This window comes from Mustela nivalis (assembly GCF_964662115.1).
Source record: "Mustela nivalis genome assembly, chromosome: 11".
In the NCBI taxonomy this organism is placed as follows: domain Eukaryota; kingdom Metazoa; phylum Chordata; class Mammalia; order Carnivora; family Mustelidae; genus Mustela; species Mustela nivalis.
Genome location: NC_139030.1, coordinates 42216780 through 42243710, shown reverse-complemented (window position 1 = coordinate 42243710; position 26931 = coordinate 42216780). Strand labels below are relative to the sequence as shown.

The window sequence follows — 26931 nt, the reverse complement described above, 5'->3', positions numbered from 1 at the left end:
TCCAATTTCAGTCCTTCCCACTTTCAAGTTGTGATTTGGAGTTACTTTTGAAAATGTTGTTCCAAAGGGTAAATGTGTCATGTTAGAAGGATGAACTTACTGAAGGAGTGAGTTTGAGCTCTGCTCTCTCCCGATCTCCTTGTTCAAAGAACTCACTGGTTACAAGTTCAGCCACCTGAAACACATAAATATTTAATTTATGGTTATGTGTGATATAACATAAAACTCAGAAGTAATTTCTGCCCTCTGTGTATGATGATGATCTTCAACTCAGAAAATCATTTAAAAAGCTTTTGAAGAAATACATTAACATTTTCTGGTTCAAGGTATTACAGACTTTAATCAATGAAACTGATTTCCTTTTAATCAGAAGAACTTGTACAAGGCATTTTGAGATGCATGCTAGTAGACGATCTCGGAGGGTACAGATTGTATATTCAGGATGAGGCACTGGGTTGCCACCTTCAAAGGAGGAAATGTTCCGACTGCAGAAAAATGAAACAAATAATGCCTAATAATATTTTTGGTTTTTATAATATGATATACTTGTAATAATAATTTAGCCAACTTTTTGTTGTTTCTACATAGATTCTTCACTTTGTTGCATACATTTATCTTAGCTTAGTTTCATTTGCCACCCCCAGACTCTTTACTGCCTTACTACTGATAATTGCATGCACTCTGGAGAAAGATAACCCCAGGACCACCTCTGCTTCTTACTGGAGCAATCAGCCAAGGGCAGGACTAATGTCAGAGTGACTGTTCAACCCAGGTTTTTCTGCAGTGTGTCATGATGCAGTTTGAAAAATGTTGTTCTGGTCTTCAGACTGTCTTAATCTAGGTACATAAGTGTTCATTGATGGTAGGTTCCAGTTGGTACAAACACAATGGAATTGGTGGTTCTACCCTGAATGGGTAGATTTTTCCAAAGTAAGGACTTCTATTTTTCCACTTTTCACCAGTTAGCCTGGATGATCTGACGTTGCTCATTGATCACTGTTGAGCTAAAGAGAAGCTTCTCCAAGCCCCGTGCTTCCAATGATCATTTATGGAAAGCATAATGATACGTCAGGTAAGTGTTCAACAAGTATTTTCAACAACACTATAGAGTGCATCTTGGAAATCTCTGAGATGAACTAGCTGGATTTAGAAAATTTGAAAGAGCAGGGGAAAAAAAAATCCTAGAAAACTCGATGGCAAGAAGATTTGGATCCCCAGACTAGTTTTTCCTCTATTCCAGGCTCTTACAAAGATGATGTTCTAAGGTCTGGAAAAGGCTAAAATGGGTTTCAGTTCAGTCAAGTGGATAGGATCAAGATAATTTACCTAACTATATATCTCAAGAGATTCTGCCAACCATAAATCATAACCATTGATAAAGCATAAAAACAGGGGTGCCCGGGTGGCTCAGTCATTAAGTGTGCCTTTGCCTTTGGCTGAGGTCATGATCCCAGGGTCCCAGGATCGAGCCCTGCATGGGGCTCCCTGCTCACTGGGAAGCCTGCTTCTTCCTCTCCCATTCCCCCTGCTTGTGTTCCCAATCTCTCTGTCAAATAAATAAATAAAATCTTTTAAAAAACAAAACAAACCATAAAAACATCTCTTTCCATCTCTGTCTCTATGTATCTCTCTCTCACACACTCCCCACAAACCCCTGCCCTGAGACTAGCAAGTATGTAGCTCATTTATAAAGAAATAGAATATCTAGTCAGTTCAGATTTTAAACATTTCTAATAAGGAATATGAGTACCTTCTGAAAATTCAATAGCATAAAACGAGTAGAGCTGGCTCAGTTTTTCTAGGGCCCGATTCCCTTCTCTGTCTCTAGTCTCTGCCACTACCTTTCCCATTAGCACTCTAGACCTCTCGCTCTGTCTCCGGCCTTCCTGAAAGAAGAAATAGTCCCCTAAGGGCCTGGCCTCATTTATTCAGCTCCCAGAACACTACCTCAGATTGCTCTGAGGTGGGTCTTTTGCACTAAAGAATACAAATGTGCACATCAGATCACCTCAAGGTAGGAGTCCTGCATAGGTCCATAGCCTCTGGAAAGCAAAGAAATTAAAACAAAATCCTGTCCTCGATCTTTCTAAAGTGGTCCTGGCTATCTTCCCTGTGCTTTTTAACGGCTCAACTTGTACCACTGTTTCATTTGTACTTAAAAACCCAATCAGGAACATTAAGTAGCTCCTGATTGAATTTTTTATTAAGAAGGAAATTGAGATGCTAATCAGGCCTTGGGGGATCACTGTGAGGAAGGAGGGTTGGAATAGACACCAGTTTAAAAAAAAGAAAACAAAACACTTTGCAAGGAAATGTTAAAAAAAATCAACATCTTGGAAATTAGAAATATATCTATATTTTTAAAAGAAGTTTCCATTGTTTTTGTTCAAATATTTCGTAAAATCGTAGAAGTGAGTATGTTTTTGAAAACACTTTAACCTACTCGATTTGGAGACAAACACAAATGAGATCTCTAGTTTAGAGTTGTAACAAGATTTCTGATGGAGATGTCTGGAAAAACATGGTTTTGTGTTTTATTTCCCTGAACTCTTGGGTCTCTGCTCTTATCAGCAGAACTTCGCATCCTAAAAATAAAATATTATTTACGTCAGTGACCACCTTCAAGTAGCCAAGGAAGGCTTGGTATTTTACCAAGGGAGGCTCCCTAAAATACCAAGCCTCCCAGGTTGGTCTAAAATACCAATGCAGAAACTCTTTTTCCTTCTGAGGACTTTCTCCTGCCTTTTACCTGCTCCCAAGTGGGCTACTGCTCCTTTAATTGCTGACATGCATTTTGCTGGGGTTTCTGAGAGGCCTGGCATACCATACCTCATTCCACTCTGCTGCTTCGTTCCTTCCCGGTCCCCTAAACTTCCTCCCACTCTCCACTCCTCCGCTTCCCTCCATCCCAGTCACAGTGGCCACCCCCGCTATTACACTTTTCCCCAGTACCTGGAAGATACCTACTTCTTCTCTGTTCCCCAACTTTTACTGTAGGGGAGCCATTGCACACCGGAGCAGCGGAGAGTGGGCAACGATGTAGAAATAAGCAACGCAGCTGTGCAAATTCTTCCCACTTAGTCTGCTTTACATAACTTCAGATGTGTCACACTAAGATAAAAGCCGAGGCTCGGCTGGAGGATAACTGTTTCTTGGAGGAGAACTTTGTAGGAAAACCTCCCCATTTAAACTGGACTGTGACAGGAGCAAAGAAATGAGCTTTTCTTGGAGTTAAGCAACTGAGATTTGAGACTATACATGTCACTGCAGCATAGCCTACCCTAGTTTTGACTAACACAGCAATCAGCATGGAAATGAGGTGCTGCTGTTAAAACAAAAAGACAGTAAGAAGGAAGAAAAAGAAGAAGACCCTATGTGGCATCAGCGTGGGGTTCAGGTGTCGGACAGTGAAGAAGTATTGTCGGAGGCTGTGAGGGTGATGGCGCACGTTCCACAGCGGCAACAGATTTTGTACAATTCTCACTGAAGTAAAGCAAATAATGTATCTAATGAATTCACAGCCTTAGGGAAAGAGAATGGGGAACGAATGTTAGTAGCATGTGATGATTGCTCTTGACTATGTTTTGCTAAGTATTATAAGAAGTGGGCTCAGAAAAGGATGGGCAGGTTTATCTTCAGGAATGAAAAGAAGAGAGAGAGTCACAAATTCAGAGTCTTCATCTTCAGGGATGAAAGATAAAGCTGCTTTTTAATCCTAAACTGTAAAAATAAAAATTAAGGTATGTTTTCAATGACAAAGGCTGATCAAGACTCAGCCTTGTGGGGCACTTGGCTGGCTCAGTGGGTGGAGCATGTGACTCTTGATCTTGGGATTGTGAGTTCAAGCCCCATGCTGGGTGTAGGGATGACTTAAAAATAAAATCTTAAAGCAAGCAAGCAAACAAACAACTCAGCCTTGAAACAAAAATCAAAGGTACGGTCAGTACAGTCATACTTAAGAACTCTGAATGAATTAGGTGGTGCACAGGATATCCCTTCAGTTGTACAAACTGGCCCAGAGAAGTGATTTTACTACATGATTCTCTCACTGGCACTTGTTAGGCCCTGGCTGCTAGGAATTGGATCATGGAGGAGGAAGAAAGAAGTACATATGTTATTTTTCTTTGTTCTTGTAAACAAGGAAGCAAAGAGAGCAGATCTAAGAAGTCTGTCTAGAATAGAACTGTGGATGTGGTTATTGGCAAATGGAAATGACTAGAAACAAAGACAAGAAGCTGACTAAATGGTCAAGAGAGTTTGATGCCATAACCCCCATAGGAGAGTGACTTCTTAAAACCTAAAACAGGCCTTGGGTCCTCAACTTTCTTTGGGTGGGGAACAGGTTGGAAAACTGCCTGACCTCTGGAGATAGCCAAGGAGGTCAACGGAAAAGCATAATTTCCTGGGATAGATCTAGTGGTCATGAATTATGATGATTGGGGAGCATCTCGCAGAGAACCAGAGCCTACTGCAGAATGGACAGCCTCACAGTGACTGCCCAGTGGGATTTTGGAATTACCATGGCCCCTAACTGTCAAATGTTGGCCATCTCTTTCCTTTCTGAATGGGAGTATTCTAATGAGTATTTCATTGTTTGGGTGTATGTCAGATGCTGTGTTTGGGGTGTGTGTAGGACTTTAAATCCAGACCTGATATAGAGACTGGGATGAATCTCCCAGAGATCCTGGCCTTTAAGCTTGATACCATGACTAGTGGGACATTTGGGTCATTTCCCTTGGGAAAGGCTGAGTATATTTTGCCTGCAGGAAGAGAGAGAATCACACTTTTGGTGATTAAAAGGGCAAACTGCGGTAGTCACATATTCATTAACTATTTCTGGCTTTCTACATTCTGGGCATAGAAAAGGATCATACTTTCTGGTTGAGTAGGGGCTTCTGACAAGTTCTGGCTGATGAATTTCTTGGCAGTGCAAGGCAGTCTAGGGCCTCTGTTGGACTGATCCAGACGGTAACTGCTCTTTCCGCCCCAGTCCAAAACGAGGAATAGGACCAGCTGACCCTGGAGGCACACGTTCATGAGTAGTGCGTTGTTTTAAGCCACTGAGGCTGAGGGATAACAGCTTATTTTGCTGACACACTGGCATCATTTAAAAATGCTGATTGACATATCTGGTTTGAGACAGTGTAAGGCTCTGTCAAGAATGACGGCTTTGGAGCCTACATCTGCTAGGATTTGAATACCTAGCCATACTGCTCACTAGCTATGTCACCTCCAGCTATCCTTTCTAGGCTTCACTTTTCCTATTTGTGAAATAGGGGTATTAACTGTATTAGTTTTTCTGAGTTGCCAGGCATGAGCACAAACTTGGTGGCTTGAAACAACAAGAACTGGGATGCCTGGGTGGTTCAGTTGATTAAATGTCTGCTTTGGGCTCAGGCCATGATCCCAGGTTCCTGGGATTGAGCTCCATGTTGGGCTCCCTGCTCAGGGGGCAGTCTGCTTCTCCCTCTCACTCTCCTGCTCCCCCTGCTTGTGCTTTCTCTGTCTCTCTGTCAAATATTAGATAAAATATCTTTTTTTTTTTAAGATTATTTATTTATTTATTTGACAGGCAGAGATTACAAGTAGGCAGAGAGGCAGGCAGAGAGAGAGAGAGGAGGAAGCAGGCTCCCTGCTGAGCAGAGAGCCTGATGCAGGGTTCGGTCCCAGCACCCTGGGATCATGACCTGAGCCGAAGGCAGAGGCTTTAACTCACTGAGCCACCTAGGCGCCCCATAATAGATAAAATCTTTAAAAAAAAAAAAAAAACCAGCAAAACAAAACAGGAATCTATTCTCTCCTAGTTCTGGAGATCAGTAGCTCCACATCAGTTCACTAGACAGAAATCAAGGTGTTGCCAGGGCCATCTTTGCTTGGGAACCTCTAGGGGAAAATCTGTTCTCTGTCCTTGCTATGTTCTTGTGGCTGTCACATTTCCTTTACCTGTGGCCACATCGCTCCTCTCTCTGCCTTGTCTTCACATCCCCTTCTCCTCTTCTGAATGTGTAATCTCCCTGCATCCGGGCCCAGCTGGATAATCCAGGATAATGACAATGATAATGATTGTCATTGAAGTCTTTAACTTCAGCACATCTGCAAAGACCCCTTTTCCTTCTAAGGCAATGTTTACAGGTTCTAGAAATGAGAATCTGCTATCTCTGGGTTGTTATTCAGCCTACTGGAGTAACTGTACCTAAATCAAAGGCGGGGGGGGGGAGGGGTTTTGAAATTAGATAATTGGGTATTAGACATTCAGTCAATAAATATTAGTTATTTCTTGTTATACGAAATCTATTTTATTTTCCTTAAAATGTTGAGACTTAAGATACCAAGTCACTATTTTAGACGCCACACAGTAGGTGCCTCATAAAATTAAAAGATATTAATCTCTAAATACGATCAGGAACCAAGGATCTTAAACTGTGTGGTTACTGGCTTGAAAACTATTCTTGATCTAAACTGAAACGTTTGGCAGTGAAACCACATAGGTAGTAAAGGTATGATTTTTTTTGGTACAAATTAAATGTGGATTATTCACTTTGGCCAACGTGATATGATCTCTAAATAGTCTTTAAAAAGAAAAATAAAATTTCCTTTTGACCTCCTTGGCTTCTTTTTTCTCTCTCTTTTCTTAAGATGAGAAAAAGGCAGACCTTGTGCTAAAACATGATTACCTATTTTAAAATGCTACTTTTGAAACTCTTGCCTTAGGGCATGGTCAATGCATTATCTGGATTTAGAATGTTAAAAAAATCTTAGAGAATCAGGCACATTAACACTCAGTGGAAGCACGTTAGAGAACGACCGTGCAATAAAGTATGTCTGGCCCGAGCCTCCTGCTATTTTTTACACCATGTTAATACTGATGCAAATTGACTAGGGCTTCAGTGCCCAGGAGTTGGGGCTCTGGGAATATTGCCCCCCCCACCACCCCCAGTCCCTCCTCTGCCAGGCCCTGCCATTAATCACCACTTGCCTGTCTAGAGATCTCCCACGGTTTGGTCACGGCTCCAAGGTCACAGGCTGTCATTAACATTGATCTGAAAAACAGAACCAAACAAAACAGCCTGAATAATCTTTTGTTGCATTCCTAAACAAACCCGTCCTAGATACATAAATAAATAAAACGGGACCAAGGCCAACGCACACACGTCTTTCCCTCAACAAGGGGAGCACTGTTTACAGTCCCCATGTTTAGCATCTCCATCATGCGGCCACTGCTTAGGACAAAGCTCACACACAGCCTAGGCTTCCCTTTTGTTATGTCTGCGGCGGCGGATCAAGGGAGGAAAAGCACTGCTTGCTCTATACCTGAGCTAAGCAAGCGCTACTTTAAAAAATCCTTAATGGACAACACGTCTTATTTTTAACTAGTGGCAAGGGAATCAGCATATAATACCAGATACATAGCTGACAAATCTTCACCAACTTATGGCTGATTGATGGGAATGGACAGAAACCTATAGCAAAGAGGCAAGGCACCCGCCACCATAGGAGCCCGTTCATTTCCACCTGCTCTGCGAGCTGAGATTTACTGGGAGAGCCACACTGTTTCACTCCAGTTTATTACCTGGCTGCAACCATGTTTTATAAGCCTTATGAAAAAGAAACATATTCCGCTGCAGCTTTCATTCATTCGAGCAGCTAAGAAAGCACGGGAAGATCTGAACCAGACCTTTGAGGGGCAGAATTCTACTGGCTTTAACTAGAATTCACCCTGAACCACGGATATAGAAACACAGTGAACAATTTAAATTGTGGGTAGCTCTGGTGCTTATCATCTGATGTGGTGGGGAGGTGGGAAAAACAAGGCGCACCCTTTGTCCGAAACTTGCTTTCTTTGTACTGAAGCCAGCAGTACATGATGAAAAGCGATGAAGGATTGGAGTCAAGAGACCACATCTCGGTCGGCTCCTTTTGGAAGAAAGGGGTGTGTTGTTAGAGGTCAGGGGGCTGTCCTGATGCCGGGTGTTAACATTTCATAACCCGCCAGACTCGAATGCCTTGGAAACATGTCTGCCTCCCAGATGGCAGAGCGCGATGGTAGTGGGGTTTGTGTAACTTCCCCAGGAAACTACTCCAGGGAACCTGGCGGAGTGGCAGGTAACAATGGGTCATTCAAAGCACCACCAGACACACTGGCCTCAGCAGCCCCCTCCAGAAGTTGGGCAGCATCTAACCCCAAGCCCCCCTGTGCTAAGCACTGCGAGGAGCAATGCAGAGGTGCACTCTTCAGATTTGAGCTTCTGTGACAAGCACTCTGCTTGTGCCATACTAAGCACCGACCCACTAACTACTAACTAAATGAATCTTTGGAACCCTCAGAGGAAGGGACCATTATTCCCATTTTCCAGAGAGGTAAATGGAAGCACGAAGAGATTAACTTTCCCAAAGTGAGTAAGGATTCAGGATTCTGTGTTTAAGACAAAGCTTAAGACAGACCCCCTCTTGCTACATTCAGGTGCTTCTCCTTTTAGGTTCTGCTGGTATCAGAGGGAGACAAGACTGTAGGTAATGCACTGAACTTTGCAGTTTCTCTCCCAGACAGGAGAGAATCTCTATGAGGTTGCCTACTGGTACCATTAACTTGGACAAGACTTAGCTTCCATCTGCTTGATAATTCAAGGCTTACTTCTCAAATTCATATCACCATTAATCAGCCAATCAACAAGTGTATTGAGCATCTGTCTAGGTGCTTAGGTAGTGATCATTCTAATAAGGACCATTAATACAGCAAGCACTACAGAGTAAGTTACGGAGTCTCTAGATGAGGTAGGGATACTATTACTTTACAAAGTAAATAGTGTTTTGCATTCCTTGATCAGACAGGTTAGAAAGTTTGCCAGAGGTTACACAGTGAGGGTGTATCAAAGCTGGAGTCGGAATCCACAGGGTCTGACTGAAGGGTCTCTCTTTCCCTACAGTGGAGCAGGAAGTCCATTCTGAGAATGAAGACAGAAAAAGGCTGTGGGGAAGGATGGGGTGGGGGAGTTTGAAACCTTTATCCAACTGGCACAGGGGAGTCTGTTAAGGTTGGGGGCTCAGAGACAACCTAGTTAGACCTTGCTGGCAGAACTTTAGGTGGTGGGTGGGGTAAGAGTTTGGAGAAACCAAGAAGGGAAGCAGGGAGACCAATTGGACAGTATCAGTTGATAAAGGTCTAAAACAAGGAAGCGCAGGAGAATGCAAAGGCAAGGAGAAGGCTGAGAGATTCCAAAGGAAGAACCAAAGGGGGTGAATGAGTAGTTACTTTCTTATTCTTTCAGAAGTTATTCTTTTAGATCGAGCCTCTAGAAAAATTGTAAGGTCTTTTCTAGAGTCAGAGAGGAGGGAGGAAGAAGTTACTCTTGAGGTCCCCATAATTCTAGTCCAGTCTGTGGTGTGGGGGCGGGGTGGGTGTAGGCTGGAATGAATGGTCAGGAGCATGGAGGGCACAGCCAGCTCTGTGGTGGGGGTGGGGAGTTGGCATGGTAGAGGGGATGGGGGTTGGTGGGGGTGGGGGGGAGGGCTTGCACCTGGAGTTTCTGATGCTTTTATCGCACTTCTCCTCCATATGCCATGTCATTTCAACAACAATCTCGTGTTAGCCGTTATTTTCTTGATTGGTTCTCCAGTTTTAAAACAATGAGCAATGAAAATGAATCCACATGTAAAAAACAGGTTCATAGTAAAACAGTTCACGCACGAACTGAATTTGGCGCTCACCAAACAAAAAAGCGCACTTTGCGCTTTGCTCTCTGTGTCATGGTTTTTAATTTTTTTAAAACACATATAATGGTCCTAACGGGCAACACCAAGTGACAGAAGTGAAGTAAGTCAAGCTGTGCTTCTTCGTCCTCGCCGCTACCGTTCCATGATTGTTTCTTCCGGACACACTGTCTGAAAGCAGGAATGTGACGCTTCGTAGGGTCCAAGACCCCAACTAGCCGCGGAGCCCGCGCCCAAGGCTCGGAAGCCTGAGGAACTTAGCCGGGAGTGTGCTCGGCGCCCACTCATGTCAGCGGCTGACCGGCCCCCGCGCGCTTTTCAGTGAACCTACAGGGGCCACACGCGTCCAACTAAAGGATAAGTAATCCTGTGCTCATCTGAAGCTTTATATCAATTATGTCGATACTCAACAGAAATCTCAGCCATTGTTTAGGACTTCTACCAACGCAAGATTTTTCTCGGGCGGGGGGAGGGGGAACATATCTCATCGTTGACATTGTTTAGACTGCAGGCACGTGGTGATGATCAAAAGCAGGCACACTCTTTGTTGGTTTTATTGCTATTTTCAAGTTCTCTAAGAGGGTGGTCCCTGGAGCGCCCCTCCCCCCGCCCCTCCGTGCACTGTGGTCAGAGTCTAACCATGAAATGGGGGAGGGAAGTCAAAGGGGGGGGGGCGCAGTGGAGAGCCCCTGGAGCACCTCTCTTTTACACAGTCTCCTTCCAAATAAGATTTTTCTTCCATGTGGGGTTCCCTGTCAAAAGAACATTTGAAAAACTATGCAGAAAACACCTGGGTGGAGATGTGGAATGAGTGCTGGCATTTTAAGAGTTGTGCTTAGAAGGGAGGCCAGGCTGGAGAGAGGGGGCAGGAGTCCGTGAGAAAAGGTGGTAGTTAAAGCCAGCAGGAGGCTGAAGATCAAGAGAGGAATCTTGAAAATAGGTCCTGGGAGGTCCTTACATCTGGGGGGGTTGCGGAGTGGAGAGGGGAAGGGCTGAAGAGGGCTGAAGAGGAGAAGCAAGCATCAAAAGAGAGTAGAAAATCTGGAAGCACAAGGCTCAGCAGACTCCAAGGCCCGGGAGAGCTTCAAGACAGAAAGGCCAATGCAATTAGGGGCTGTGATGAGATCCGGGAAGAGTACAAGGGCCCTAGCATTTGATCCTTGGGAGGTGAGAAAAGGTGGTAGTTAAAGCCAGCAGGAGGCTGAAGATCAAGAGAGGAATCTTGAAAATAGGTCCTGGGCAGAAGTCCCATTTCCTAGACTGAACAGCTAGCTACTCTGTGGTCAATCCGTACTTCCTATCTGTGCAATAGGAAAAGCTGATGAGGTATGGACATGGAAGAACTTCCAAGGCATATGGTTGAGCGAACAAGCCAGTTCTGATTGATATATTAATGCGTAACTTATGTTAAAATAGACAAGTCCATACTCAACAGCATTTTTCCTTAGACTATATACATATATAAATGCTTTGGAAGTGGTTGGGAATGATAGAAGTTGATAACAGAGTGTATATCTGTGTGTAGGTATGGGAATGGGGAGTGAAGTTCCAGGGAGGTCTGGGGGCTCCTCTGTCATATTTTCATTTATTATAGAAAAATATATTCCTATAATTACTTGTGAAACTAAAAATTATTTGAAAAGAAACACTGCCTTGCAAGAAGTTAGGAGGCGTGTGAGTCAAGTGTGGGACTGAAGGTTAAGAAGGGGAATATGACTGGACCTTGAGAAGAGGGCAGATTTTAGCGATGATTATTTTTTGCCTGAGGCGATAGGAGCATATTTTTATGCCTGGAATGGTCACGAGGGGGAAAAAACCAGATTTTAAAAATGCCAAAGGAACATAATCGGTAGGGTAAGTTCAGGGGTGGGGGAGGTGGAGAAACAGAGTTAGGACACCTGGGAAGGGCTAGTTTTGAAGTGAGGAAGGGTCCCCTCCCACCCTGGACAGGAAGAAGAAAAAGGCCCGAGAAGATCCCCGAGAGAAATACTGCCGCAGGAGGGGAGACACAGAGGGCCTCTGGTGAGAAGTCCTCAGGAAAGAGTAAAGAGAGGTCAGGGGCAGAGGAAAGGGCAGAGGGAGGGCAGGCAGCCCTGGGTTCGGAAGCTGGAGGTGGTGGGGGGGGGTTTGCGGGGTACAGGATTTGGGGAGGCTTGTATAGAAGCTATGGGCCGGTCACGACAGGGATCCTGCTCTGGGTGATTCTAGTAGTCACCTGGCTGTGGAACAGACACAGTGCGCGTCTGTCCAGGCCTCACAGGCTTTCCCAGGAATACTCAGCAGCTTTGGAACGGGACTAAGACAGCAGAAGGTCTGGGGGTGAGTGAGGTAGGGGGTGGGTGAGAGAAAGAGGAATAGAGCCTAGCCAGCGGCATGGCTCCAGTCAGCGTGTTCAGATGTGCCACGTAAGTGCAGTGGTCTGTCTTCTCTAAACAACTAGGAAGAAGTCCGGTGAAAAGTCTAGAACAGACTGCTTATTTCTGCCACCCAAATCGCTGCAATTGGTTTTCTATCTACAATGCCTGTTGTCTCTAAAAAAACTTCCCAAAGTTAATTCTCTACTTTATTTTGGCTAACACTGTTTTCTAAAGTTCAAAAATCCACTCTCTCCTCAACATACACCCCCACCCCCTCTCCCCCAGGAAAAAGAGGAAGTCACAACTTGCTGAAACTGAACCAATTTGAACACCCTTTTCTAATTCTGAGGGCAAATTTATGGAGAGGGAGCAAAAATATTAATGGATTAGAAGACGAAAAGACGAGCCATCTATCTTTTCTCTAATTATTCAACTACTCTCTGAATGTTTTGTATGTAAGCCAAGATTTGTTACTTTAAGAAAATCACATGTGTGCCCTTAGCCCTGTCGGAAATGCATGGCTAAATCTTCAAATAATGAAGAAACACATAAACAAGAGCTGCTTCTTACCGAAATATATCACGATGGTTTTTGATGTTCCAATCATAGTCTCCTTTACTGACAAGTTCAAAGAATTCAGTCCTCCTCCTGCACAAAATCAAATGAAGGAAGAAAGAAAAAAAAATCTGGAATGAAATTTCTCAGTCTGCGGGGCAACATAAACACATTTATGGGAAAATATAAGGTCACCTGAACCAAGTAACTTAATATTTGAAATCATGAGGCTAAAGCACTATCAAAATAAATCACTTTTTAAAAAATGTTGAGACTTCAAGAAAAAGCCACAATCATTTCTGAATGTATTTACAGCAGAGGAGATTATCAAGCCATAAAACAGAAAACAATGTGTTCCCGCATTTAGGATTACTGGTTGTGAAGCACTTGTGATGGGCACTGCAAGTCAGAGGGGGGAGGCAAGGACAAATAAAAAGCTGGAACGATTTTGGAATGTTCTTTTATCGTTCAACAGATAACTGAGCTGCATGAGGATTTGAGATAAGATAAACTCCCTGGTAGTAAATCAGGGCACATACTTTTTCTGGGTTAGAAAATAAGGATTTCAGGGGCACCTGGGTGGCTCAGTGGGTTCAAGCCTCTGCCTTCGGCTTAGGTCATGGTCCCAGGGTCCAGGGATCGAACCCCGCATCGGGCTCTCTGCTTAGCAGGGAGCCTGCTTCCCTTCCTCTCTCTCTGCCTGCCTCTCTGCCTACTTGTGATCTCTGTCTGTCAAATGAATAAATAAAATCTTTAAAAAAAAAAGAAAAAATAAGGATTTCAGCATTTCAGTGCTTAACCACATGGTCTGTGGGGTCAGAAATAACCCTTTGAAGAGTGGCTCAGTCATCTCTGTGCTGTGCAACTTTGGAAAGTTACTTAAACCCTCTAAGCCTCCGTTTCCAAATCTCTAATATTGGGATCATATTTGCTAACTCACACTGTTATGGCGGTTATTGTGAGAATTAAATGCAAAGCACTTGGTGTAGTGTCTGTGCCTAGAGATATCAGGTGCCCCAAGTGGCGATGATATGCCCAGGGTGTCCTGGGCAGCACAGAGGAAGGCACTGAGCTTAGCTTTGAGGGTCCTGGAACATCATTGGAAGTCTTTCTGAAAGAGCTTTGCCCATCATCATTATCCTTGTCATCATATGCACCTGATGTCATTTCAGTCCTCTGAGTTATTCTAAGTAATCAGGAGAAGGCAAACTCCACGAGGGCAAGGGCCTGGCCCCTTTTTCTTCACTCTTGGATCCCCTGAGTCTACAACAGTGCCTGATGTGTAGGAATAGCTCAATAAATATTTGTCACAGTGATCAATGAATGAGAATGATTACCTCGGAAACCTATTTTTTTTTTTTGCTTTCTTTTATTTTTATTTTTAATAAACATATAATGTATTTTTATCCCCAGGGGTACAGGTCTGTGAATCACCAGGTTTATGCACTTCACAGCACTCACCATAGCATACCCTCCTCAATGTCCATAACCCCACCCCCCAACCTATTCATTTTTAACAATAACTCTCCAGCCACTGGTTTCACCTCAATTCTCATGGTACTGGAGTATTCACAGTTACCATTGGAGAGATCGTGATAAGAAAACAACATAAAATCTATCCGAACAAAGCTCCCTTAGATTCTGGAAAACTAGATTCCCACGAGACCAAGAGGACAACAAAACAAGTTGTGGGAAGTTTAAGAACATCATTCCCATCTGATGTCCGAGCACCCCCGCACCCACCTTCCACTGATATTGTTATATCTGCTGAGAGTAAAATGGACCATATTACCTTGGTGGTTAACTCAATCCAGAAAAGAATGTTTTAAAAAATGCAAATCTGTGATAGGGCAACTGAACAGAACCTTAAAGATAGACTTCCCAACTATGGAAACTTTAATAGCTAGAGTTGCTGGTGTCAAAGTCTTAAATCAACGGGACCCAAAATTGGCCATAGGCTTCCCACTGCGTTAAAACAAAACTAGATTCCACTGCATTGGGACAAAAGGGATTACCCACTGTCCCTATGGGATGGTGAATTGAGAAGGGGTGGGAAGAATCTGTAGGGCACAGAAAAATGTGACATACTAATTTAATTTTTCCTTCAGTGACAAAACTGTCTATTTCTTGATATTTATTCTGATGTCCAAAGGTTTGACTATGAGTTCAGAAGGCAACAGGACTTTCTGAACACCATAGCTTTGTCAAGTTTAGTCACTGGTGAAACCATGTATATCATACACGTGGCAACATGCTTGTTCACACAAATAGTCAAATAGATATTTTAAAGTTTGAACCAAAGTGCATTTTAAATTTTTTTAAGTTCCTGAAAATTAACCATGTTGAAAGATCAGGAGATGGGCTTAATCATTTTCATAAGGCTTCAAAAAGGATTTGGAAGTAATGATATGCAAAGGTCACACCACAAATTTTTTATGCATGCTTAATATGTTTTAAAAGGTATACACATTATATATCAGACATAGAGAACGCATCTGCCGCTTCATCATCCAGCCTAGAGATAAAGCTTTACCTACCCTTTCGAGGTCCTGAGCAGCTCTGCTCTCTTGCTTCTGCCTCCCTCCTTCCCACCACCAGATGTCCATTTCCTAAATTTTGTAGAAATCATCTTTGTACAGAGCCTTCTAATTTTATATGAAATTTATGCAAACTATTGCTCTGCATATTTTGAGACTTTATAAATGCTGTCCTTGTAGTGTATGTATATGTTAACAACTTGGTTTTCTTGCTCAGCATTTGTAAGATTCACCCACAGTGTTATGTATAGTTCTATGTGGTTATTCTGTGTATTACTATACACTGTTTATTTACTCACTTTCCTGATGATGAAGGTTTAGATTATTTCCAGTTGTTTTGCTATTATGTATTACATAGAATGCTGCTATGAACATCTTGGTGTACGTCTCCTTGTGAATTTGTGTGCATTTTCTCTCTGCCTGTCTCCATGCATGCGCACGTGCGCACACACACACAGGCACACGCCTACGTACTGTTGCTGGGTCATAGAGTGGTTTGTTTTCTATGTTTGTGTTTTCATTGTAAATATAGACTGTTAGAGGCATATGGGACCTTTGAGAAACATCTGCTGTTTCTCTCATTTCGAAGGTGAGGAAACTCAAGGTGAAGGTAGGTGAGGTGATTTTTCCAGGTCCCATGGCAGTTATGGGCTTATCTAGGGAGATTCTAAGCACCCAGCCTCCTGGTTCTGGCCTCTGACATCATCTTTGTAAACCGTGAGTAGCGTGGATCCTCGGGCCGGAGAGCCCAGCGTGTTGAGAGGACATGGACAGCAGTGGCCCACAGCCCTCATGAGATGTAATGGCTTTGCAGGAACATGCTCCACGGGCGTGCCAGATGTCAAGTCCCGCGGTGGGCACCAGACAGGTGTTTCCGGTGTCAAGAAAGGGATGCCCACACAAAAGCAGCAAATGGCCCGGCCAAGTTGGTCGTTCACGGCTCCAGGGGGCGTAATTCTGAGCTCCTCCTTAGTGATGATCATTACAAAGCAACAATGGGATAGCCACTGTGATGATGAGAAATGCATTCGCCGGCACAGCTGCTCCTTTTAGCATCTATATGTGTATGTGTATGTAGATTATATTGACTCAACAACACGAGCATAGGTGAAACTGTTAGACATAGGGGCACTTTTAAAAACACAGGACTTCTAAAAGGAACATCTACAAAACTGCGAAGTTACCTAATACTCCCTAGATCCAAGCTCTTCCGTCATGAGGAACTGTATCATTAACTTCCCAAGCAGATCACTGGGAACCTTGGTTTTCAAGGACAATGGCAAATACCTTGGCTAGTGAAAAGCAACTTACTGGAAAATCTCATTTATAATCAGATATGTTTTTATTAGGCTTTTATCCCGCTCTCCTGACATATGCTCCATTTAGAAAAATAGCAGTCTTTAAAAAAGCATCATTTGAACAGAACTGCTAAAATTACCCTCAAAAATAATTCTAAAGATTGGTTACCGGTCACCCGTCACCACACTAAAAATCTTTCCGGTTTGTAATCTATCTTGCACAAGACACCTTTTATTTGTAAAGTGAGAAATCACCATTTCTGTGTTTATTTTAATCAAACCATTTGGGGGGGGGTAAATTTATATATCTATACATGCATATATGTGCAATATTCTTTATCTTTCTGTTCATCTCGCTGCTCCCAATCTACTAAAAGTCCATGAACGTTAGGAAGGATTTACTGCCAAATTGACAAATTGTCATTGTGATCCTCTGCAATGTCAGCCCCAGAATTATCAGGTAGCAGTGAAAGGAGTGTGTGTGTGCTGTGGGGGGGGGGGGGTTGGGGGGAGAGGGGGAAGAGATCTGTTCTTTTGGTATTCTTACAGCTTATTCACCAGGCAAATGACAGGTTTGCAGTTGATTGCTAAATGTAGACTCTGGAGAGATTTATGGAATTTGGGCACCAAAGCACTGAGAGGAATAGAAAATTAATACGCAGATGTTAACTCTAGTAATTATGACTAAAGGAAAAAGTTATATATTCAATTTTGAAAGTGAATTGTCTCCCATCTTTAGACTACGTGAATGAAGTTACTTGTCGGAAGCTGGATTTTTGCTGATATGAATAAAATGGTGAAATGCAGGAAATGGAAAGGTTAGAATGCCTGAATGTTGAGAATGGCCAAAGATTAGACAACACAGGGCCTAAGAGTCCTTCAGTCCAAGCACAATCACCAGACCAAGAGATGGTACAAGGCACTGCTAGATGGCACATGCCCGCGTGGCTCCTGCATTTACTTTGGCCATAGCGCTCCTCACACTCTGGTAATTGCTAGTTTTCTCTCATCACCATCACCATCACCATGTGTGTAGAGCCCCTGAGGTAAGAGATATGTCTTATCTGCCTGTGCATCCCTAGATACTAGCACAGTGCCTAGAGAAGTGTATAAAGAAGGCACCAATAAATGCTAGTGGATGAATTTCTCATGTTTTATTCAGTTGCCATATCACGTGGGTGGGGACATGGGGATGAATACATGTGAAAGTGCTTTGAAATACACCAAAAGGGGGCAAAAGATTTCTTCCGTCCACCTGAGTGGGGCCTGTTCTAACTGTAGAATAATTTCAGCAGGTTAATTCATTAGGGTCTATTAAAATATAGGAATGGGTTAAATCTTGTAAGTCATTATACCTTACTCTGCATTGATTATCTTTCTTCTTTCCAATATGGTGGCTAAGTTGAGTGCCAGTAGCAGCGGAAGTTGAAAACACTAAGCAGGGCGGGCTCTTAATAAACATTTGTTGAGTGATGAATGAGTGAATAGTCTTGCCTGAATAGCAATAGAAGCATTTGTTGAGTTCCTGTTGTATTTAAAAAAATAAATTGTTCTAGATAGTAATCTAATTTTTAAAGGATGGTCAAACTATAACTCCTTTAATAATCTAAGATAATTTAGCACATTTTTCTGTCATTATCAGATGTTTTTGAAAAATGCTACTTCTTGCCTCTCCTTGGAAAGACAAAGACAAAGATACCATTAGACTGGGCATTTTCCATAATTGCTGATGAATGTTTGTAGAGCACAAAGGGAAATGGAAAATTTCAGTTTGAAGATCCATTTGATTAATTTAGAGAGCCAGTTGGAAAAGCATTGAGCATCCAAATGGATTTGTAAAATCTGAAGTGTTGGATAATTCTCAGTTTCTTATAGTGGTCTGAGGCAATGAGGCATGGAGATGTGAGCACGGACAATGCGATAACTTTGGGTAAATTACTTACGCTAAGTCCATGGATGTATCCTGATCTGTTAAGATGGGGATAATAATATCTACTTTGGAGGCTGGTACGAGAATTCAATATCAATAAGCTAATATTTTGAGAACTCATTACATCAGGCTGTGTGTCAGGTTTTGGGCCTCCAAGAGAGAGATGTCTGCACTCACAGGGCCACCATGATGGTGGTGATACAGGAAGCTGATGTAACACTAGGACGGCACTAGGCGCAGGGAAGGCGCCTGCTGGATGCTGGGTGAGAGATAGAGTGGCATGTGATCACAGCCTTTGGGCATGGATGCTAAATGGCTATTGTCGACTGTATAAAAGCTACAGAATTGCCAACTTCTGTTGCCCCAGCTTAGCTCAAGTGTAGACAAAGAGCCTCTGATTGCCCTCTCAGCCCCACCAGACAGGCTCCTGAGCAGCTCTAACCTGGGGCCTCCACCTCCCCGCCCTCCTGATGGAGGTTATTTGAATTGCTACCTGCTGGCTGCCTACCTAGTGTGCTTGCAACCGGCCTCAGGTGTGGGCAGACTCAAGTGACTCCTGCCCCTAATGCCTGAGTGTTCCCAGGCTTGGCTTCAGTTCCAATAGTTGTAGAACGGCAGAGAAAATGCCACCGTCATTAAGAACAGTTTGGGATCCAACTTCCTGGTTCAGATCTCACTCTTATCAATTAACATTGTGAGCAGTTTACTGGGTATCTCGAACATCAGTTTCCATCATGTGTATTATGAGGTCAAAATAGTGTCTGTGCTAACAAGGACTGCTCTAAATATTAAATGGGATAATGTGTATATGAAGCTCCTAAATCAGGACTCAGGAAATACTAGTTGTTGTTTTTATTATTAATCATCTCTGTTGACTTCATGCAGACAAAAGGATAGGGTATTTGTGACTTCCCTTTGAAGTTTTAACGCTTATAATTTTGGACCTCTTCTTCTGCCTACCCACACTCCAACAAGCGGCATCCTTTACAGGGTAATTTCTATTAAGTTTTCTGACTGAGTGATTTTTTTTTCCTTATAAGGTACTTTCAGTGGTCAAAGCTATCAAATTCAAATGATTTAAATTTACATTATTTAGATTTTTGAAATCTTAATTATTTAAACTATCAAATAATCTTTCTAATAGGTAATCTCCTTTGGCCACCACAAAGACCTTAGGGGATGGTTACGGGTATTATGCCTGTCTCCATGCTGCTGACAAGAACCCAAGGCAAAGAGAGATTAAGTGAGTGACTCCCTCAAAGTCACATGGCTGGTTACCGATAGGGTACATCTAAGTCCTGCTTGAGATGCTGAAATTACTATTTAATTATCAAAGCCTTATTCACTGCAGGGACTCAGAAACAGGCACAGAAATCAATTTCACAAGATCACTGAGCAGAAACTGGAAAATGTTTTCAGTGAGTTGGAAAATCAGACTAAAGAATTAACCCTGGACTTGGGTTGTGAAGCCTAGAAATTCACACCAAGGTTTTTTTTAATCGTTTGTTTTATTTTTGTTTTTTAAACCTGTGAATTCTGCTTTCATCTATCACTTGTGGTATAGAATCCCCAAAATGCCCAAAGCCATTAGAAATTAAATTTACACGTTTCTGTGGTTGTTTTTTTAAAGGGGTTCCATATTTATAGGAATCTTATTTTCCTCTTTTGGCACGTGGCAGTAGAACTCTCCTGTGGAATGAATCATAAACACTCCAAAAGATGCAAAAGAGCTTCCTCCTGCCTGCACCGGTCCTTCTACAGTGCTTTCCCTTTCCTAGGGGAGGAAGGCAGTGAGCTTCCTTTTTGGTTGACCTCAAGAGTATCAGGACTTTTTTTTTTTTTTTTTTTTTTTTTTTTTTTTTTTTTTTAAGTAGGCTCCATGCCTAGAGTGGAGCTCAATGTGGGGCTTCAACTCACAACCCTGAGATCAAGACCTGACCTGGGATCATGAGTTGGAGGCTTAATGGACTAAGCCACCAGAGCGCCCCTTGACTTTCAATTTGAGTAGCCAGGGCAGAAGAACCAGAGATAATTCAGACCCTTAGAGAGTAGTTGTGTCAGGCCACCCACACCCTCCTGGTCCACCTTTCTTCAGATATTGCTGCACGGAGCTCCTGTCCAAGCTACGTGGTGCCTCACTTAATTCCTGCTGGTGGGGGGCTGGGGGGTGGGGAAGCTGCTCTGACTTTCTGTGTGGGATGGGGACTGCTGGAGGAATCTCCAGCCCTTGGATGTGTATGTCCCGGAAGTCCCAAGTCCTGGGAGTTCACACCCATGGAACAACCTTGGCTAGTGGAGAATGGAGGTGAGTGGGTAATTTTGAGGTGCAGCATCTGAGGCTTTTCAGGCAATCCCTGCAGGGTCAAGCACAGTTGACCACAGTGATGACCAGCTAGGAGATGTGTCCTTATAATAGCTTTCCTACCTCCTGTTTCTGATGTCACTTCCAAAGATATGCTAAATGCATGCAAGCCCTTGTCTCCAGTTCTGCTTTGGGAGAGGGGAAACCCATGCTGGTTTTCAAAGTAAACTGATTGATATACATCTGGGAAGGTCAATGTCCCATATAACGTATCCCCAACTCAAATGACAACAATTTCTTGATTCTTCCATGAGAGAAGGAACACCATGATTGCAGAAAAAGCCCTGAGAAAGCAGGTGTGGATTTCAGGTTAGCTACTAATTAGTTATAAGACCCAAGCCACACCATTTAACCTTTTGGAGCTCAGTACCTGATCTACAAAATAAAAGAGATGAATTGGATTACATCACATGTAACATCCCTTCCATTTCCACAATTGTTATATTTGTGAATAAAAGCATCTGGGTGACAGTTTGCAGTGGCTGCGGATCCCCTCATTAACCCTAGGGATTGTTTTGGCTAAAAATATGGCAACACTTTAATGCAACTTTCGACAAGCAAGTGAATCAGCCTCCTGAAGGTCTAGATTAGGGAAAGAGCAGCTATTTGGTACCTCAAAAGACAATAACGCTGACAAAAAGAGAACAAGCTGGCTTCTTTGGGAGTCAGCAAACAGCAGGGTCTGCAGCATTAAGATAAGAACAGAGTAATGAGAAAAGGAGTTGCAACCAACTTCCTTGGCTGCGTCCCAGCGGTCACTCAGTGATTCGACACATCCCTAACAGGCCTTGATAAATGGACTCCAACTGGGGAGATTTTTTTTTTTCCTCCTTAGAAGTTACTTGGAAACTTGGCTTGGGAAAATGCTTCGACTTTGAGAAAAAATAACACAAAATCCTGCAAGTGTCAGAGACAGGAAGTAAAAACATTGAAGGGATATAGGCCTCCATGAATCCCAAATCAAGGAACATCATTCCAGAAAACAATGGAAGATTGGGACAGCTAAGTTAATCATGAGGGTCACAAAATACACGAAATAAATGGGCTATAAAGCAATGAGATTGCAGGTGCTGCTAGGCATTTACAAGACGTAAAAGACAGATGACATAGGTATTATTATCTCCATTTTACAATGAAGAAAAGAGGCTCAGAGAGGTGACTAATTTGTCTGATGACACACAGCCAAGTGATGGCAGAGCTGGAAGTTTTGTTTAATTATGTATTAAAAATACATATTAAAAATTAATTAAATTTATATTTATCAAGGTAATACAGGCATTTAGTTAACAAACCAAACAGTACCGAAAAGCACATAATGAAACAAAACAATGTTTGCCTTGGGGTGCCTGGGTGGCTCAGTCATTAAACGTCTGGCTTTGGCTCAGGCCCTGATCTCAGGGTCCTGGGACAGAGCCCTGAATCAGGCTCCCTGGTCAGTGGAAGGCCTGCTTTTCCCTCTCCCACTCCCCCTGCTGGTGTTCCCTCTCTCGCTGCGTCTCTCTCTGTCAAAAAAAAAAAATACATAAAATCTTAAAAAAGAAACTAAAAACAAAAAAATAGTGTTTTCCATATTGCTGCCTTTTGTCCTTTGAGTATATTTTCTATGCTTTCATTTCCTGTTTTATTTTTGCTATAGTAATCTTAATTTCAAGATATTTTTCTTCTCCTATGGTCACTCCTATTATTTTTTAAAGCATCCTGTTCTTGTTTCATGTAATATCTTAGCTGTCTAAGGGTATTGGGTTTTTGGGTTTTGTTTTCTTCTCCTTGTTTGCTCTGAATATTATTTTTTCCTATTTTCTTTGGCTTCTGTATTTCATATGGGAGGCCTTCACAAAATTTCCTGTGATCCCCCATATTAGTTTGAATATAATAGTAAGGCATTGAAAGACTGATATTGAGTTGTATGTATGCATCCCACACCCACATTACATGGCACAAATTTATACTAAAAATTATTCATTGTTTATATGAAATTCAAATTTAACTAGGCTTCTTATATTTCTATTTGCTAAATCTGACATCCCTGTGTATATGATCTATGAACTCTTAGCTTCTGGGTGACTGGGCTATGGGTTTTCAATCCAGAGATTTGTTCCATTTCAATTCATTCCCTCTTCTGAGCTCTGTATCTCCTTCCCACATTGTATTTTCCTCCGTCCAGAGTCTGTTCTTTCATTTCTCCAGGGAGTAAATCTCTAGCTATCTCCAGGGGTAGAGAAAGGGAAGATACTGGCTACTTTGGGGGAAGTCCTTGTGGGTTCTGAGCATTGTATAAACTGGCTTGCTATCAATTTCCTTGTTTTACTTAAGCTTTGAGAGTCACATCCCCTTTCCATGGCACGTTTTCTCTCTGGGCTCCAAAAAGGTCTTACAGAGCAAATCATCTTGCTTCTCAGAGCTGTTTTCCTCTGTAGGTTCTGCTTTTTCACTTCTACTCTTTTAGGTCAGTTACCATTTGTTGGTCAGCCTTCCATTTTCCACTAATGTATTGACATCTCTTCTCAGTTGTGGTATGTTCTCTTTCTTTCTCCTTGCAGATTTATGCCTTTATTTTTCTTTTAAATTTATTTGGTGTCCTTTCAGTGGAGTTTCAGGAGAGAGAAGATATAAACACCTGGGATCAATCTACCAGATTTAACTAGAATGCCAGAATGCAATTTAAATCCAGACCAGCATACCTTCAAAGCCTTTCTCCTTCCACAATACCATATACTAAGTCATTCAGCAGAATCCAACAATAAATACTTATGATTGTGTACTCTAATATCCAACCTTCCTTTATTTAATAATAGGGCTCCTACCTTTTTTACCAGGGCATACGGCTACCCAGAATGGTAGCTTCCTTTCCCAAACTTCCTTCAACCTAGGTATAGCTGAATGACTAAATTCTGACCAAGAAATGTGAGTGGAAGAGTTATGCAGAGCTTCCAGAAAACTTCCTTAAAAGATAGCTTGCATCACCTTTTGGCCCCTTTCCCCGTCTCTTCTTTCTGCAGCTGCAATGTAGACATGATGGGTGGAGCTTGAGCAGCTCTTTTGGACTAAGGTGGAAACCACGTGCTGAAGGCAGCAGCTCAGAAACATAAAAGGAGCACTGGGGCCCCCGTGACTTAGTGTACTACTCTACCAACTCCAGATTGCAGATCTTCAGATTTCTTTTATGTGACAGAGACGTAAGCCACTGCTATTTTGAGGTTTCTTTCCCTTACAATGGAATCTAATTCAAACTGACACAATCCCAAAGTGCAGTAAGATTTCAAAGAGCGTGAAACAAGGCTTTCTAAAAAAGGTGATGGAGGAGACCAGCCTTCAAGGAATGTTTGGGGGGATGGAGGGGGGAGTGGTGTGGGAGAGGATCTCATGCAGAAACAGTGTGATTAGGGCACAGGGGCACCTCTGAGATGTTTTCAAAGGGCATCATGCAGACCAGTCTGGTCGGAGTAGACAAATCAGGTAGGAGAGAAGTGAAAGATAAGGAGGAGAAAAGGTTGGGGCCGATTGTGGAAGGCCTTGAAACTTGAAAAAAAGTTTCGAGGTTGCTTTAAAAGCAATGAAGGCACTGAAAGTTTTTGAGAAGGAAGTTGGAGATACAGGATTAGAATGTGAGGGAGGGTTAGACTGAAGAATTCCAGAGCCTTCTATGTACCTATACAGGGTTACGTGGAGATGAGGCTGAGGAACAAATCTGAGTAGAGAGAGAAGAACATGGATTCAAGAACTTATTTGTGGGAACAAGGTGAAAAGATACCTACAAAGAACCCAGAAAAGGAGGACGAAAAGGAGCTGGATGTTGGGGAAGAAAAGAGGGTAGAAATCGACAGTAAGAAGCCCGTAAACCTTCAGAGGTCTTAATGAAGCTAGACAATATCAGAAATGAGTAATAGACATTGGATTTGAAGACAAGGACGTCTCTGGTGACCTCTGACCTCTGAATGTGAAGGGGCACATGGGTCTACTAAGTGTAAATAGGTGTTAGGAAAATAAAGGTACTAACGTGTTCCATTCATCTTAAAAGGTAGTCAGTAAAAGAAAGGCAAATCGAAAAGCAATTAAAGATCTCCATGGGGGGGGCACCTGGGTGGCTCAGTGGGTTAAAACCTCTGCCTTCAGCTCAGGTCATGATCTCAGAGTCCTGAGATCGAGCCCCGCATTGGGCTCTCTGCTCAGTGGGGAGCCTGCTTCCTCCTCTCTCTCTCTCTGCCTGCCTCTCTGCCTACTTGTGATCTCTGTCAAATAAATAAATAAAAATCTTAAAAAAAAAAAAAAAAGATCTCCATGGGATCCAGTGAAAGAATTTGTTAAGGAAGGGAAATGGGTCTTTAAGAGGAAACTGCATATTAGTGGAGGAAGAGACTTCCAGGCTGTCAAAAGAGGTGGTACAGGACGGAGCAGGTCTCAGAGGAAATAAGAGTGATGAAATTTCCACCTCAGATGGAGGCTTGAACTTTGGAAAAAATGGGGACTTCTCTTCTGAGAAAGAGAACTAGAGGAGAGGCAAGAAAGAAAGTCTTGGATTTCAAGTCAGCCTTTCCGCAACAAATGTTTCATGAGCATCACCAGAGCCATTATGGATCTGACCAGAAATAATGGTCCAAAACAGCAATCTTAAGACAGTCTCTAAAATGAAAATGAAAATGGCCACCACTTAGCTTCAGAGTCAAAAAATCTCCCACAAAGCTCATAAAATAGAAGAAAGCTTTAAATTTCACAATGGTAGCCCTGATTTTCTTGTCTTACAGATTCCACCTTAATGAAGTTCATTTAGACGAGAGGAAAACAACAACAAAAATTTAGCTCATTTACACATTTATACCAGTGTTGGAGTAACAGGCAACCTCCAACATGGACCTGAAAATTAATTACAGGGTGAAATTTTAGATATCCATTTGTCAAATAGATCAAATGCCAATACCTACTCAAAGTACAGCGTGAGGTCCGTTGCTAATATTGACTGCTTCAAAAGCTGCATAAGGTCACTATATTCCTTGGAGGACAAATTAGCAAAGATGTTGTGACCCTGTAATGAGAAAGTAAAAGGTCACGAAAGACAACATTAGATCTGAAGATGTTGATTACATATGTTTCCTATATTAAAAAAAAATTATGGGCACATGATAAAGCCATTTAAAACAATTTAATGACATTTTGTGCAAATACAAACAGATTCTCGGGAAGACAGAACAAAGTCAGAAAGTACAATCTTTTTTGAGGGCCATGAGGGGGCACTTTATTATCCTTTATTAGACTTTATTAGTCCTAAATAGGAAACTCTGAAAATGTTTAAACTTACTGTGGTCAGGTTTGTCCCAACTACTCCATCTGACTGCCACTTCCTGTAGAATTTACTGAGTGTAAAAGTTGACAAAATATTTGGGAATCTTTCTGACCCTAAAATGAACACTAGTTTCACTTATAAAGACTTAAGTTGGCATTTTGGGAGCACCTGCTATGGCAACAAATGACTTCAAGGACGAAGAATAAAAACGCTTAGACCAGCGGTTCTCAGCTGAGGGTGATTTCGGCAATGGGGACTTCTGGCAATGGTTAGAGACACTTGATTGTCACACTGGTTGGGTGTGTTGTTGGTGGGTAAAAGCCCGGGATGCTGCTTAGTGTCTCACAATGCACAGGAGAGCCCCCACAGAAAAGATTTACCTAGTCCAGCATGGCAACACGGCTGAGTCTGAGAAACCCTGCGTGAAATTGTGAAGATACATCCCAATGTAGTGTGTGGTAGTTTGAGCGCAGTACATTATCCCTGAGGAGCTAGAATGTATATGGTAGGTTCTTGGCATAGTTCTTGCGACTGATAAGAGGACTCTGACCTAGGAAAACTTGCACCTGTATCTCCACACCTTTGCAAAGCACATTTCTTTTCATCAAAATGTATTTTAGCTTCATGAGACAGTTCTGCCATGTTTTTATAAAGTGAAAAAAAATCCTTGCGTAGAGTGACCGACAATTCACTTACTTTGCTTTGAAAGTCAGGGAATTTTTCATTGATCAGGTTTTCCTAGCATAAATTAAGAACTCATAAACAGGAGGCCCGGGAACCAGAGGAGCTTTAAACCCGGTGTTTGAGAGCCACAAGATGCTGAAGAAGGAAGGGGCAGAATGACTGCCTGAGAATAAACTGTTCTCTACCAGGAGGTAAATTAATTCTTTTAGGGAACCAGAATAT

General features: G+C 42.5%; 1 protein-coding gene across 1 annotated transcript in view; it reads right to left on the bottom strand.

Moving 5' to 3' along the window:
• PDE11A (phosphodiesterase 11A) overlaps positions 1-26931 on the bottom strand; it is a 380751-nt gene that overhangs the window by 35650 nt on the left and 318170 nt on the right. Inside the window, exons 15-18 of the mRNA XM_082689397.1 lie at positions 25667-25767; positions 12636-12713; positions 6977-7040; positions 101-175 (exon numbers count right to left, since the gene is read on the bottom strand). Coding sequence (XP_082545523.1) covers positions 101-175; positions 6977-7040; positions 12636-12713; positions 25667-25767 — 318 coding nt within the window. The remainder of the gene's footprint in view (positions 1-100; positions 176-6976; positions 7041-12635; positions 12714-25666; positions 25768-26931) is intronic.